Consider the following 15,167-nt stretch of genomic DNA (forward strand, 5'->3'; position numbering starts at 1 on the left):
GTCCTCAGATCCAGGGGCTCTGAAACCACAGGTCGAATTGGAGAAGGAGTTATTGGTGTAAAAAAAGGACTGCGAGCTCCCCCCTCCAGAGGGAGAGAGTGCACGCAAGACCCCCATCTGGATTTGGGTGTGGATAAATCTCTGTATCATCTTGTCCATCTCTGCTTCACTGAGGCTCTGAGTGGAGTGGGAGGATGAAGCCACAGAAAATGGTCTAGAATGCTGGTGAGGAGAGGACCTGACAACCTGGCCCATGATTCCTTCGGCTCAGAGGAGAACCTTGGGGATTGAAGCTGGGGTGATTCAGCCTAGTTGGTGGCCTAACTTTATCTGTGGGCCAGTCCCAGAGGCATGGGAAGAGGAAGAAGATGAAGCTGCTGTCCCTGAAGGTGGGGGGTGCAGGGGCTACCATCCCCGTGGAAGGAAGTAGTCCTTTCAGGATCAATTTGTTTCTCCTGTCCTTCAGTGCTCTGGGATTGAACCCAGCACAGATAAGACAGGAGGTCTGAAGGTGTGCAACGCCCAGGCATACTACACACAGTGTGGCCATCGCCTGGGGAAAGCTTATGACCACACTCTGTGCACTTTCTGAATCCTAATTTAAGGGCTTCAGACATCCCTTAATAGGTCAGGCACACTCCCACACGCACACAAAAGGACATAGGCCGAAAAGGAAAAAAGGAGAGGAAAGACCTATTTTTTTTTTTTTTTTTTTTTTTTTTACAGATGACTGTCACACGGAGGGAAAAGATAGAAAGCAAGAGAGAGAAACGTTAAGAAAGGTAGAAAAGAGATAAAAAGAGCATTTACACTACCCACAATACACCTAGAACTCTAACTTCATTATTACAAATAGATAAAAATCATTATGTTCACTTGTTGACTCTTATACAAGAACTTACTTAGGTATATATATATATATATATATATATATATATATATATATATATATATATATATATATATATATATATATATATACAGTTTAGAAATGTTTTTTATAATTTTAATACATATAGTTTGTATAAACTAACATTAACTTCCTATAAACCTCATGAAGCACTTTTTTATTTCAAACATAAATTTGTTTTATATATACATATTTATTTATATATTGTTATGTAATATGGAGTACAATAGATTTACATAATGTGTATAAAAAGCAAAGTAAGTTCTTGTATAAGAGTCAACAAGTGAACATAATGATTTTTATCTATTTGTAATAATGAAGTTATTATTCAATTTATCAATTAATCAATAGTGTATTTAAGGTAACTGATTATGTTGAACAATGGATTCTGATGAAGTTTATATGACTAAAACGAAAGCGCGCTCAATCCCTGTTCGTTCCTTGTAGTTGTGTTATTTTTTGTTTATTAAATATTCTGTCCTTGTTGTAATAACGAGTGGTTTGTACGTCTGTGGAACTACAATTTGTGCTGTGTACTTTGATACAATTGGTTTTTGACACTTTGACGGAGGGTAGCCCTTTATAGTAAAGCCAGCGGAGGTGTTTCTGACTTTATATTGTACATTTGGTTGAGGAGAAGTGGTGGATTGTGTTAACCTCCTTTCTTTCTTAATAGCTGGAGGATCATCCTGAATGAAACTTACCCAAGAGGTGATCTGAGAGACCCCTCTCCTTCATTAAAATCCATGTATTCTGTCAAGGACTCCTGTGTTGGGGGAAGGGGGCAGTTGGTGGTGGGGTTCAATGCGTCTCGTGTACATATGCTTCCGTGGAGCCTCTGCGGGTGGAAGTTCCAGGGAGGAGGTTTCAGAATCCTGAGTGGAGTCCTGAATGAGGACGGTCTCAAGGCTAGTGTGTACTATCTGTTCTGATGGGACAGACTGTGAAGGATCATGATCCAGGGTTATCGGCTGCAGAGCAGGTGGAGAGAGGGGTAAAGATGCAAGTTCTCCAGCCTTGGAGAGAGCTCTCTCCACTGCCTTGAAGACAGAAGCAGAGGGGGAATGCAAAACAACTCCTGTAGGAGCTGAAGCATGACAAAGGCACCACCAAGGCTCTGATTCAAAATCAAAACTGGAGCAGTGTTATCTAATGCCAGGGCTCCAAGGGGGAGGGACAGCTTGGGAGTCGAACCCTTACCACAGACGTGATGCTAAAGTTTTAGCTCCAAGATCATTATGGCTCCGAAAACATGGGAGCCGCTGGGGTCAGAGATAATGATGAAGTTGTGGAAGACCAAAACCTTAGATCTGACACGCAGTCTAGGAGCTCGGCTCAAATATCCCCTGAAAGCAAAGGTTGGATCGGGACAGAAGAAACCATAGGTAAGGGAGAGGGTCCAAAGCTCACAGGTCCAACTGGTGACAGAAGAACTCCCAACTGAATCTGGTCCTGAATCAGAATCATGTTTGAACTCTATGAGTGGCAAATGAGATCAGAGGAAATGCTGGGGCAGAAAGGAATTACTGGTAAGGGGAGGTGCCTAAGCTATGGTTCTTAAGTCTGAGAAAGGAGAACGAAGTCAAATACAAGACCCATCTGTTGAGGAATAGACAGAAAAGACGTGGAATCCATAATTTCAATGGCAGTACAAAATATTCACAATTAACTGAATTAGCAACATTGCATTAACATATAATAGTGAACATGAACACGTAAGATGTTATGAACACAATGTCACATCTTGTATACTTTTTGTGCTGCTGAAACTTCTAGCCACGAATTCCAGTGATGCATAACTGTCTGCCTGGAACTTTTTTCCCCCAACGTCTGCTCTGTAAAGTATCCCTGCCCAAGTTACTAAATGTAAAAAGAGCTGGCCCATTATCACTGCATTGAACTAGGTTAGTAATGAACTGAGACTACCTAGTGATGCAAGAACTGGAGGGAAAGTTGGGGGGAGGGAAGACTGAACAACCTGATGCCAAATCTTTTTTGCTGAGGGATTATGTGAGTTTCTGTTGTAATATGCACCTTCTAGTGACGAGCAGAGACTGGTATCACAGGTAAGTGCACGCTGCTTAGTTTTTGCAGTGGGGGCCTGTAACTCACACGTAAATGCATGTGACTAAGTTAAGAAGAGTTCCTTGACTCCTGTTAGGTTTAGAGTCTCCCTGCATAATCAAGACAGTCCTCCGCCACGCCACTATAATGATGTCTCCTCTCCAGATCCTGCATGCCAAATGGTAAGTAACACAGGATCAGTTGTAGAAGTAAAAAATTTTCAGGAAGTTATGAGGACATCCCAAAGTAAATCACATAGAGACTGACAGACAAGACACCAAACCACAATAAAAATGAAACTTCATTTCATAGATTTTATTTCCACAAAGCTGTATACATGTTTAATATATATATATATATATATAGCCAAAAACATTCTCTTTACTTCTCCCAAAAGTAAATTTTACAAATCAAATAAATAGCTGTCATTTTTTACACAATTATTGCCTTTCACTGATGTCTATCAGAAACTTTTTAAAATGTTTTTAGGTAAGTGCCAAATCAAATCTTTAACAGTGCTATACGCAAAAAGTATCAAATGAAACAGCCATTTTAAAGAATATATGAGAAGTTGTGGACATCCATACTGGGATTGGGGTACAAGTGTGATTTCTCACTTTGTTACAAGACCACACTCATAAGAAAGTACTACCAAAATAATCATGTAATTGGAAGCAATAATAATTTCTTAACCAGTAGCAGTAACAATAACAGTGCTTGATCTGTCATACAAACTTCACATTCCAGATACCTTCTCAACAGAAGCACTATGAAAAGGATAAAAGGTATGTCATGTACTGATTTTGAGACTAGGTAAGCATGTGTTCAGGGATGGAGGAAAGGCACTGTCCTCTAAACATACATAATTCTATGAACTGCAGCACACTTTATGATGCAGTAGTACTGCAGTACTCGTCAAAAAGACCATCAACGGCAAGGAAATGATTAGGCAGGCTAGAATATGTTAGCATAAAACAGTTAACTCAGTATGGCAAATTGGGTATGATCATGAAGAATTTAAGCTACAGGTCAACTTTTGGTTCAGTTAACTGGTAACACCCCTTTCTTAAAGTGAAGTCTCTCTCACCAGGTTTCCTTTTGACCCAAGACCCCAGTTTCCAAGATACAATTCAATAATTATTTAACATACAGAAAAACAGCAACACTAATAACGTTTAGACAAGAAAAATCCAGAAGTTAACAAACTGATTACAAGCTATGTTTCTCTGCAACTTTTTCAGCAGTTACATTTTAGAACAGAAGCGGTTTCTTTTGAACATGGACCAGTAGTAAAAGTTAATGTGGTTTCTCTAATTTCCAATTCGCTCCAGTATATCCAAATCTTCAGTATTTAATAGTTTAATCTTCTTTCCTACAGAGAAAGCAGGACCTTTCTTAAAATTATTTTTTCAGTGGAGCAAAAATGCTACAATAATGCAGTATTTGTTAAAGTGCCATAATCACAACTACTTCATTTGGTTATATAGAACTGTAAATGGAGAAGAAAAGGCAATCAAAATGATGACACTTAATAAAACACAATAATCACCAACATATCAACCACTAACCTGGCGTTTTTTAGGAGTTCAAAATATGGATGCACCTCATACCTCTCAACCTAGAAACATCAAAAATCTGGACAAGGCCCATGAAAAATAGGTACAAATCTGTACGCCGATTAACATCAAATTTGCACACATAAGTACGTAACCCAACCCACTCCAATGGAATTGTAGGATACCAACTTTCAAATGCAAATTGAAGAACAGACAACCAAAATATGGCACCAGATTCTCCCTGCAGCCATTCCAATGTCCCATTACCGGTCTATTTCACCCCATTTAGCATAAACACTAATGTGTGCATACTGGTTTATTTCTACAATGATTATTTAGATTTTATTTTTACATTTTATAGCACAAAGCACAAACACTAACAGACATCTGCTAAACAAAGTAATACTGTCTCTTAATGAAAACAGACTTGGCATTAAAATTTCTCTTCCCTTGAAACTCACATTCATTGAAACAAAATTGAAACTCAGACCACATCCAAAAAAATGCATCTGTCCAGTGATGTATAAAGATTACCTTTGGGCTGTTTTCAAATCACTGGCCCCTTGCACACAAAACAAAAAACATACATGTGTTCTTTGGGGTCCCCTTCAGAATTTCGAATATTAAATCTTGGGAAACCCATATGATCGAAGACCATATGTTTGAAGTTTTAAAACTTCGAAATTCTGAATGGGGATCAGCATACAGCATGGACTGGGAGATTTCCCTTGTCCTCACTGTAGTGCGATCTTGGAGCTGATATATTTAAGTTGCGGGGGGGTGCAGAGGGGCTTGCCCCCCTGCTATATATAGTTTATTTTTTTGTTGTTTGTGTTTTGCAGGTCTACTGCACATTTCCGAACATTCAAATGTTCGATCATATGGTTTTGGCCATATGGAATTCGAACATTTGAACGTTTGATCATGTGAAGTAGACCCATTCTTTGATACACCTTCCTGACTTTATTAAATTCCTTGTATAATACAGCACACTTGTTAGACAGGACGCATTTTAAATTTATTGTTTGAACATTTTTCCAGTAGGCAATGAAACAAAATGCATGAACCAATAATGACAAAACTGCCCAATTCAGAACATGTCCATCATAAAGGTCTACTTCCAAACCCACACAATATATATACAAAAATAGAATGACAGTAGTGTAAGCCATAGGCATCTTGCACAGCTTCTCGCACTTATTTTCAATTTTATATTTTTTTTTTGGGGGGGGGGGGCAAACATTTTGGAAAGTCGCTAAAATAAAATGTTGTGTTACCACAATTTATTTCACTGCCAAGTCTTGAACCCAGGACCGTGTGTACTACAGTCAGAGCAACATACCACTATGCCATATCAGCAGTTTTCTGAAAGATAGGAAAACTGAAACTTAAATGGTTATGATTTAGTGAATTCATTTCTCATTTCTCATCATAGCGCTCAACCTCTTAGCACAAAAAACCTGGACAAAGCCAATAATGGGGGAATACAGCCCCAAAATAGGGACAAATTTCAAATACTGATCTTATAAACTTAGACAATTGCTAGAATAAAAGGTTTGGTGTTATCATTCATTTTCTGAAGTATATGAAGTCTGAAATTCAAATGCATGTCATTAGTTAGTGAATTAAATCCTTCAATGATTTGCCACAATCCTGAAAACCAATACTGATCTTATAAACTTAGAAGATTGCTAGAATAAAAGGTTTTGTGTTACCATTTATTTTATGAAGAATATGAAGTCTGAAATTCAAATGCCTGTCATTATTTAGTGAATTCAATCCTCTAGTGATTTGCCACAAAAATCCTGAAAACCACAGATTTTATGAGGAACAGATCAAAAATATGAGACATAAATTCACAAGTGGTGGCGGCTAGGGCAGTGGTTCCCCAACTTTTTTGATTCTTGGCTCTCTTGCTGAATCCAGGTTTTCCCAAGCCCCCCCCGCGACGCACATAAAGTGCATATTTCAGGGGTTCCAAAAGTGTGTGCTGCGGCGCCCTGGAGAGCCACTGCTTCCTCACAGGGGCGTCGTAAACTAATAAGCTTAGCTGCAAAGTAAACCGCGAACAGTTTGCGGTTTATTTTGTAGTTAAGCTTACTAGATTGCGGTGAGTGTGAGTGACTGCAGGAATGAATGAAGAAGTGGCTGTGAATGTGTGCGAGATCGGGAGAGTTACAGCGATGTGTGACTGAATGCAGGTATGAATGAGGAAGTGGCTGTGTGTGTGTGTGAATGAATGCAGGTATGAATAAGGAAGTGGCTGTGTGTGCGCGTGTGTGTGTGTGTGTGTATGTGCGTGCATGCAAATGAATGCAGGTATGAATGAGGAAGTGGCGGTGTGTGTGTGTATGTGTGTGTGTGTGTGTGTGAATGAATGCAGGTATGAATGAGGAAGTGGCTGTGTGTGTATGTGTGACATTGGGAGATTGAGAGCAATGTGTGAATGAATGCAAGTATGAATGAGAAAGTGACTGTGTGTGTGTGTGTGTGTGTGTGTGTGTGTGTGTGTGTGTGTGTGTGTGTGATTCACACCTCTCAACTGTACAGATTTTTGCCTCATATTTTTGGTGCGTTTCTCCTAAAATCTGTACTTTTCTGGCAAATAGTTGAGGATTGTAGTCATTAAATAATGACAACATTTGGGTTTAAGACTCCACATCCTTCAGAGAATTCATGCTAATGCAAAACTTATTATTCTATCAGCTTTCTAAGTTTGTAAGAGCAATATTTCAAATCTGTCCCTTTTTGGCCCCCCATCATTTTAGGCTTTGTCCAGATTTTCAGAGCAAAACGTTGCGTTAGTGGGTCTACTTCAAAGGGCCAAATTGTCAAAACCTATATGGTTGACAATTCAGTCTGTAGAACCTTTCTGACTGAGATTATGGTACAGTAGGGATCAAGGAGTCTGCCCTTTTTCCCCACTGTAGCGTGTTCTCGGCGTAGGTATATATAATTAGTAGGGGGTATGGGGTGCAGGTTGTTGTTTCAGTTTGATTTTTTTTGTTGATGGACTGAATTGTCAACCATATTTGGTTTGACAATTTGGCGGTCCAATTTTTTGAAACAGACCTCCCTGAGTTTGCCTGGAAAGGATGGTTATGGTAGTATAAGGGATGGGATTAATTCAGTGAGTCTGTTCAAGCCAGTTCAGTAGCCCAGGGCACAGGCAGTCCCCTCAGTGGAGACACTGGTCCACACCACTACTGGGGATTTAGACCATGTCTATAAAAATGTCTTAATTACTACCAGAATGGTGGGTCTGCGATTTGTTCTTGCCTTATGGAGAACAAATGGATGGGCAAAGCTTTTGTCATAAGGAATGAACAAGCTAATAAATCAGGGACAGCAGATGGTCAAGCAGGCAACAGGGTGCAAAAAATGTAATTAGAAAAAGTGTCATAATAGTTCAGAAACTATACGATATATAAAGTACAGTAGTGTGTGGAACTCACCAATATTATCATGTAGGTGTTAAGAAATCAAAATAATGAAGTACACACACATTGTTTTCTTGCTAGGTTAACTTCTAGCTCCTCCATCCCCAACTATAAGACCAAGTCTGCTGCGTGTCTGGGAAAGTACAATCCAAAAATGTAAGGACAATTGTCAAAAACACAATCTCTACCAAAAAAAAGAACAGAGAAGCCATTTTTTTATTCTGGCAGTTCTGCTGAACTGAATGTTGCCCACCTGGGTATCAATGTGTACTCATACTATCATTTGCAACACATAGGCTGTGAGCCTGGGAGCTATCTTTTCCTTATGCTGTTAATGCCAAGTTAATATCACAGGCTGATATACATGGCATACTGGAAATGAATGAGACACTATCCCTTTCAGCTCACAGGATAAATAAATAGCTGTATCACTGGGTTGTACATCTATTGCCCAATCCTTTGCATGCACATAAAAACGGTGGTCTCTGCTATTCACAAGGAAAGGGTGCTTAACAGGAATTTGCAACACACTAACATATTATACCAGGCTTCAGAAAAACAAAAATTTAATGTATGTCCATGCTCCTATGCCAATAAATCTCTACTATGCCTCTCCTCGACCACCTTTATTTCTCAGTCATCAATATATAAAAGAAAGCACAGTTGTGTAAATAAAAATACCGTAACAGTAGACATCTGAATGATCACTGCTGCAGTAGCCTTAGCTATATGGGTCATCTCCTGACAAGACTATAATAGCCAAACAGCTTCCAAAGCTTTAGAAAACCTTCCACACACCCAAGCTATCAGGCTGCGCGAGCTGAACCAGCTAAGACAAGTTTGGCCACCGAGCCCGTCAGAGCTTTCCTGCTAACAGAAAGAGGGAGGCTGACCTCTGAAAACATGTTAGGAATAACAAAAAATGTCCACACCATGGCATAAAAAACACACCAAAACTAAAAAAGAAAAAAAACAAGGGGGTGGAGGGAGGGAGAAGCGACTGTAGCAGTGATTATTCAAACACCTACTGTTATGGTAAATTTACCTAGACAACTGGATTATTACTATATTCACCATACTGATCACTGCTACAGTACCTTTAACTATACCCTAAGCTTACTACATTTGAAAGATGGAAGGAAAAGAATCCAGGAAGTCCTGGAGAATGGTTCTAGCAAAGCCTGACCTGGACTTAAAGAAGGAGCCAAGCCTATAGTGCTTTGTAAAAGTATGTACAGAGGACTAAGTAGCAGATTTCTAAAATACTTATAGAACCCCTTTCCAAAAAGCCAAAAATGAAGCCAAGGCCCTAGAAAAGTGGGCTTTGACCCTGCCTGGATTAGTTTTATTATGGTGAGTTTAACAAAAGGTAATAGCCTTAGAAAACCATTTGGAAATGGGCTGTTTTGACAAAGGATGTTCCCCTCTTACTTCACAAAAAGATGAACAACTGATCCGTATAGCTGAAAGATTTGGTTCTGTCAAGATAGTAGCAGAGTTGTTTGTGGACATCCAAGACAAAGAGCACCCTTTCTTCCTTATTTTAAGGTTCTGGAATGGAAACAGGGAGATGGATAATCTAACAAAGTAAACTCAGTTACCACTTTAGGCATAAAAAAAGGATTAATTTTCAAAAAAATCCAGACCCTGTGGAAAACAAGATAGGGCCAAATCACTATAAGAACCTGCAGCTCAAATATTGATATGTGTTTATGCTCAGCTTCGACATCAACTAAATTCAAATAATCTGTTCTCAGAAACACAGCATACCCCACCACAGCACAACCACTGCCCTACTTCACTTTAACAACACCTTAAACTAGCATAGGAACAATGGCAACCTAATGTCAAGTGTATTCCTAAGAGTTATCCAAAGTTTTTGATACAGTATCACACCAACATTTACTCTCTGGACTATCTTCTATAGGTTTCTCTCAATCCTCCCCTTAAATGGTTTCTTGCACATCTATCTGGAAGGCAAGATGCAGTCAAATTTATTTATTTACATTTGTTGACCGGGAGTGTCAAATGGCAGCAGGACCTCTCTTCCTCTTATCATGTGTCCTTCAAGCCTCTATACTAGGACCCTTTCTCTTTAATATTTTTATAAACAAGTTTCACAATGCCATACACCAAGCAAATACACTACAATATGCAGATTATTTGACTAATATGTACAGCCCCCATAATAACCACACTACAATAAATCATTCAAATTTCTTTCTCTTCACACAATCCTGGCTGAAAAATTAAAATCTACTCTAATCCCAATAAAACAAAACCGATGCTCTTCACCCCAAAACACTGTTTCTGTCAAAAACAATCTTTCTTGATTACATCTGCAAATAACACTAAAACTGAGATAGTACCACAGACTAAATTATAGAACATTGTAATAGATGACAACATTATATTTGATCAACATATCCTTCAATTAGAAATACCCCCAGAAACTTGGCTCCCTTTACAGGGCAAAATAGTACCTTACAGACCCAGCAAGAAAAAACTCAGCCTCATCCTATTTGTTTCTAACCCTCTTGTACGCCTCAGCTATATTTTCAAACCTAAGCTCTACACTAAAATGTAAACTAGCCTCCTGTTACAACAAAGTAGCTAAATTTGCTACCAACACTGCACACAGAACTCACGACTGCCAAGCCTTAAAACAGCTAAACTGGTTAGAGTTTAACAACTACACAGCATACTCTCAAGCTAGTTATGGCATACAAACTGATAAATTATCCTGAGCAATGCTTGCATTAAAGTAACATATTACTGCCCTATATTTCCACAAAGGTCTCCATTCTGGTGATAAATGTCTACTAAGCACTATTAAAACAAATAATTTGTGGAGGACTCCCTATACTCCTGCTACATCCCCAAACTACGAATCACCACCCCTCCACAAGTAAAAAAAGACAAACTCTTAAGCTATAAAATCCAGTTCAAACAATACATTACCTAATCTTGGTAATGCTCCTCACCAGGTTGAGACGTCTAGTGATAACACAAACTTTTTTTTGCTTATCACTGACTCATCTTCTCTTCTTCTAACTCACCCCATTCATTGCTCTACCCCTTGCATGCATCCCCTGAATACCCAAGTCATAAATCTTCTAGATACAACAATTTGGAACAGGCGGCTTAAATAGAACTAATTGTATACCAAGTTCCCTCAGTCATATACTATTATCATTATCCTCTTACACACTACTACTATCTCCATTCCCCTCCTACATAATTAAAAAAAAACACACCAAAAAACAAGGGGATGGATGGAGAGAGCGGCTACTGTAGCAGTGGTCATTCGATCATCTAGTATTGTGATGTTTACTTACACAACTGTACTATGTTCATTATACTGACTACTATTGCAGCAGCCTTAGCTATACCTTAGCTTATTACATTTAGGAGGTAGGACAGGAGTACAAGAGACCTTGGAGAATGCTCCTAGCAAAGTCTGATGCACTCAAGCTTATAGTGCTTTGTAAAAGTATGTACAGAGGACCAAGTAGCAGATTTCTAGAATACTTCCAGAAAACAGCCCTTTCCAAAAAGCCAGATATAAAGCCAAGACCCTAGAAGATTGGGCTTTGACCCTGGCCTGGATTAGCTTTATTATGGCGAGTTTAACAAAAGGGAATAGCCTTAGACAACCATTTGGAAACAGTCTGTTATGACAAAGGTTATCCCTTCTTACCTTCATAAGAAATGAACAACTGATCAGGAGATCTGAAAGATTTAGTTCCGTCAAGAAAGTACCTGAGTTGTCTGTGGGCATCCAAGGTTCAGGAAAGAAAATGGGGAGATGGATAGTCTGGCTTAAAGTAAACTGGGATATCACTTAAGGCATAAAGGAAGGATTAGTTCTCAAAGAAACCCTGTCCCAGTGGAAAATGCGATAGGGTTTAATCACTGTAAGAGCTTGCAGCTCAAATATTGACATGTATTCAATGCTCAGCTTCTATATCACCTAAATTCAATTAATCTGCTAGTGGAAACACAGCATGGTTGCAGTCCCCACAAAAGCACAACCACTGCCCTCCTTCACTTCAACACTATAAACCAACATGGGAACAATGGTAACCTAGTGCCAGTTATGTTTTTAGATTTATCCAAAGCTTCAGACAGTATCACATCAACATTTACTCTCTGAACTCTTTTTTACAGGTTTCTCTCAATCTTCCCTTAAATGGTTCCTTAGTTATATATCTGGAAGGCAACAAGTAGTCAAATGGCAACTGAACCTCTACTCTGCTCTTCCTGTTACCTCAGATGCCCCTCAGGGCTCTATACTAGGACCCCTTCTCTTTAATATTTTTACAAACAAGCTTTGCACTGCCATACACCAAGCAAATATAGTACAATATGCAAAAGTTTTGACTTTAATATGTACAGTCCCTCAATATCCATACTACAAGAAATTGCTTAAATTTCTCTCTTCAATTGAAACCTACCTGAAAAATTCAAACCTACTTCTTAATCCCAATAAAACAAAACTGATATTCTTCACCCCCAAAAATTATCTCCATCAAAAACAGTCTTTCTTTATTACATCTGCAAATACTAAAACTGAGGAACTACCACAGACTAAATTACTGGGCATTATAATAGAGACAATCTTAAATTTGATCAACACATTCTTCAAACAATCACAAAGACTCACCAGTAACTCAGCTCCCTTTACAGGGCAAAACAGTACCTTACAGACCCAGAAAGTCAAACCCTAGCCTCATCCTATTTGCTTCCAATCCTCTTATATTCCTCACCTATCCTCACAAACTCAAGCTCTACACTAAAATCCAAACTAGCCTCCTCTTACAACAATGTAGCTTAATTTGCTATCAACACTCCACACTGAACTCACATCTGCCAAGCCTTAAAACAGCTAAACAGGCTAGAGCTTAACTACATAACATACCCTCAGCTAGTTACTGCATACAAACTGATATATTACCCTGAACAATACCCTGCATTTACCCTGAACAATACCCTGCATTAAGAAACATATCATTGCCCTACACCCCCAACAAGGGATCGCCGCTCTGATGATAAATTTCTACTAAGCACTACTAAAGCATAATTAATTGCAGGACTCACTATACTCCTGTTACATCTCCAAACGCTGGAACACCCTGCCTACATGAGTAAAAATTAGTAAAACTCCCAAGCTATAAAATGCAGCTCAAACAATACCTTACCCAATACTGGTTATGCTCATGTTCATCACAAGGTTCGATCAGTCCTTGGGACAGCATGTGATGAAGAACTGTAGGTACGGTTGCCACCTTTTCAAATGGCCAAAGTGGGACCTTTTCGGGACACACATCAGATTTTACAGGCCGACACATACCCACGGTCAGTACAAAGGATAGAACTTTACTTTTTTGCCTAAATAAAAGCTTATTCTTGTAGCAGTTTAGTTGCTTATTCTGTTTCTTGTAACATTTAGGTATTTTAGATACAGAAATAACTATTTTATGCAACTATTACATAAAACATGGGACATAATTATGTCCAACAATTGCAGGACATTTGCCATTTTTAATATTTTTGGTCAGGACACAACTGCCCAAAGAGGAACTGTCTCTCACAAAGTGGGACAGGTGGTAACCCTAACTATAGGAAAACAAACGTTATGTACTCACCATAATGACTGATTCGTATTATCTGTTTCAGTCTGGTTCAACCTGTAGGTTATTGGATCAGGCTCAAATCCAAAGCATGCAGATTTCCAAGACTTCAGCGAAGCAAGCTCCGCCTCCTCTACCCTTACCCCACCCACTTTACTAGAACTAATTCAGATCTAGGTTGCCTCCTCTTCACCCATTAAACTCTTAAATCCAGACCTCAGGGAAGAAAGGTCAACAACCCAAAGAAAGAAAGTAGGCTGCTCGGTCAATCATCCCTGAGGTAATGGAATAGCCAAAAAAGGAGGGGGGTAGGTGGAGGAGAAGGCTGAACCAGACAGAGACAGAGAACACAGATTTATTGTGAGTACATAACTTTCATATCTGATGCTGTCTTTTCCCTCTGGGTTGAACCTGCGGGACAGTCTCCAGCCACATAACACCCTAGACCTGGACTGGATATCCAATTTGTAGTGTGAGACACAGGTGTGATGACCCACTCAAGTAGCAGCTGCAGAAATGTCATCTAAAGCAGCTCTGGAGAAAAAGACTGTAGAAGTAGCCACAGCTCTGGTAGACTGACCTTTAGGTTTGAAACGCAATGACTTTCCCTTCAAACAATACTACCAGAAAGCCATTTGGACAAAGTAACCTTGGAAACAGGAGCATCTAACTGAGTCTTAAAGAATAAGACAATCAATTACATTTTCTAAACGACCTTGTTCTAGCCAAAAAGAATCTCAATTTTCTATCAACATCAAGGCAATTCAGAAGATATTCACCCAGTCAGAAAATCCATGAGGAAAAGACTGGCAAATGAGTAGGTTGATTTAAATTATTTTCTGATACCACTTAGGCAAAAAGGAAGAGCCCGGTGTAAGGGACACACTGTTTTGATGAACTAACAGATAAAGAGAGACAGCAGAGAGAGCCTCTGACACACACTTTGCAGATGTAATAGCCACCAAAAACAAAGTCTCCCATGACAACAATTTCACATCAGCAATGCCAGAAGGCTTAAAAAGAGGCAGAGACAGTACCAGAAACATAAAAGGCAAGCCCCAAGGTAGAACAGGGTTTACCTTTGTAGGACAGAGTAGAAAAGTCCCCTTAAGAAAGGCCTTAGAAATCATAAGGGCAGCCAATGGCATATTATCTGTACCATTGTGCAAATTAGAAACAGCTGCCAATGGCGGAGCAGGTAGAGTCAGAATTAAACAAACCTGCAAGAAAATCCAGAATAGCCTTCAAAGGTGTAGAAAATGGTATCCAAACCCTGAGAAACAGCCCATAAGACAAAACGTTTAAATTTACTACCATATACCTTTTGAGTAAATGACTTTTGGGAAGATTTTCAGATGTGAACAACTCAATCTGAAAGCTTCGGATTCCTGGTTATCAAGGAAATTGGAGAAACCAACCAGTTAACCTGCGTGTTCAAGGGTTGGGCAGATCCAAGCCCACTGAATGAAAAATGAGATCTGGAATGGGATCCAGGACCCAAAGAGGGTACCTCAGGAAAGGCCAAAGGAAAGGAAACCACACCTAGTGAGGCCAAAAGGGAGTA

At 39.3% G+C, this 15,167-nt stretch overlaps 1 protein-coding gene across 1 annotated transcript in view; it reads right to left on the reverse strand.

Moving 5' to 3' along the window:
* Window positions 1–3,264: 3,264 nt before the first annotated feature.
* DDX25 (DEAD-box helicase 25) overlaps window positions 3,265–15,167 on the reverse strand; it is a 2,576,846-nt gene continuing 2,564,943 nt past the window's right edge. The window contains exon 12 of the mRNA XM_044080825.1: window positions 3,265–4,346. Coding sequence (XP_043936760.1) covers window positions 4,285–4,346 — 62 coding nt within the window. The 3' untranslated portion in view covers window positions 3,265–4,284. The remainder of the gene's footprint in view (window positions 4,347–15,167) is intronic.

Source organism: Protopterus annectens, chromosome 8.part0 (assembly GCF_019279795.1).
Source record: "Protopterus annectens isolate FY-2018-M chromosome 8.part0, PAN1.0, whole genome shotgun sequence".
Classification (NCBI taxonomy): Eukaryota; Metazoa; Chordata; order Ceratodontiformes; family Protopteridae; genus Protopterus; species Protopterus annectens.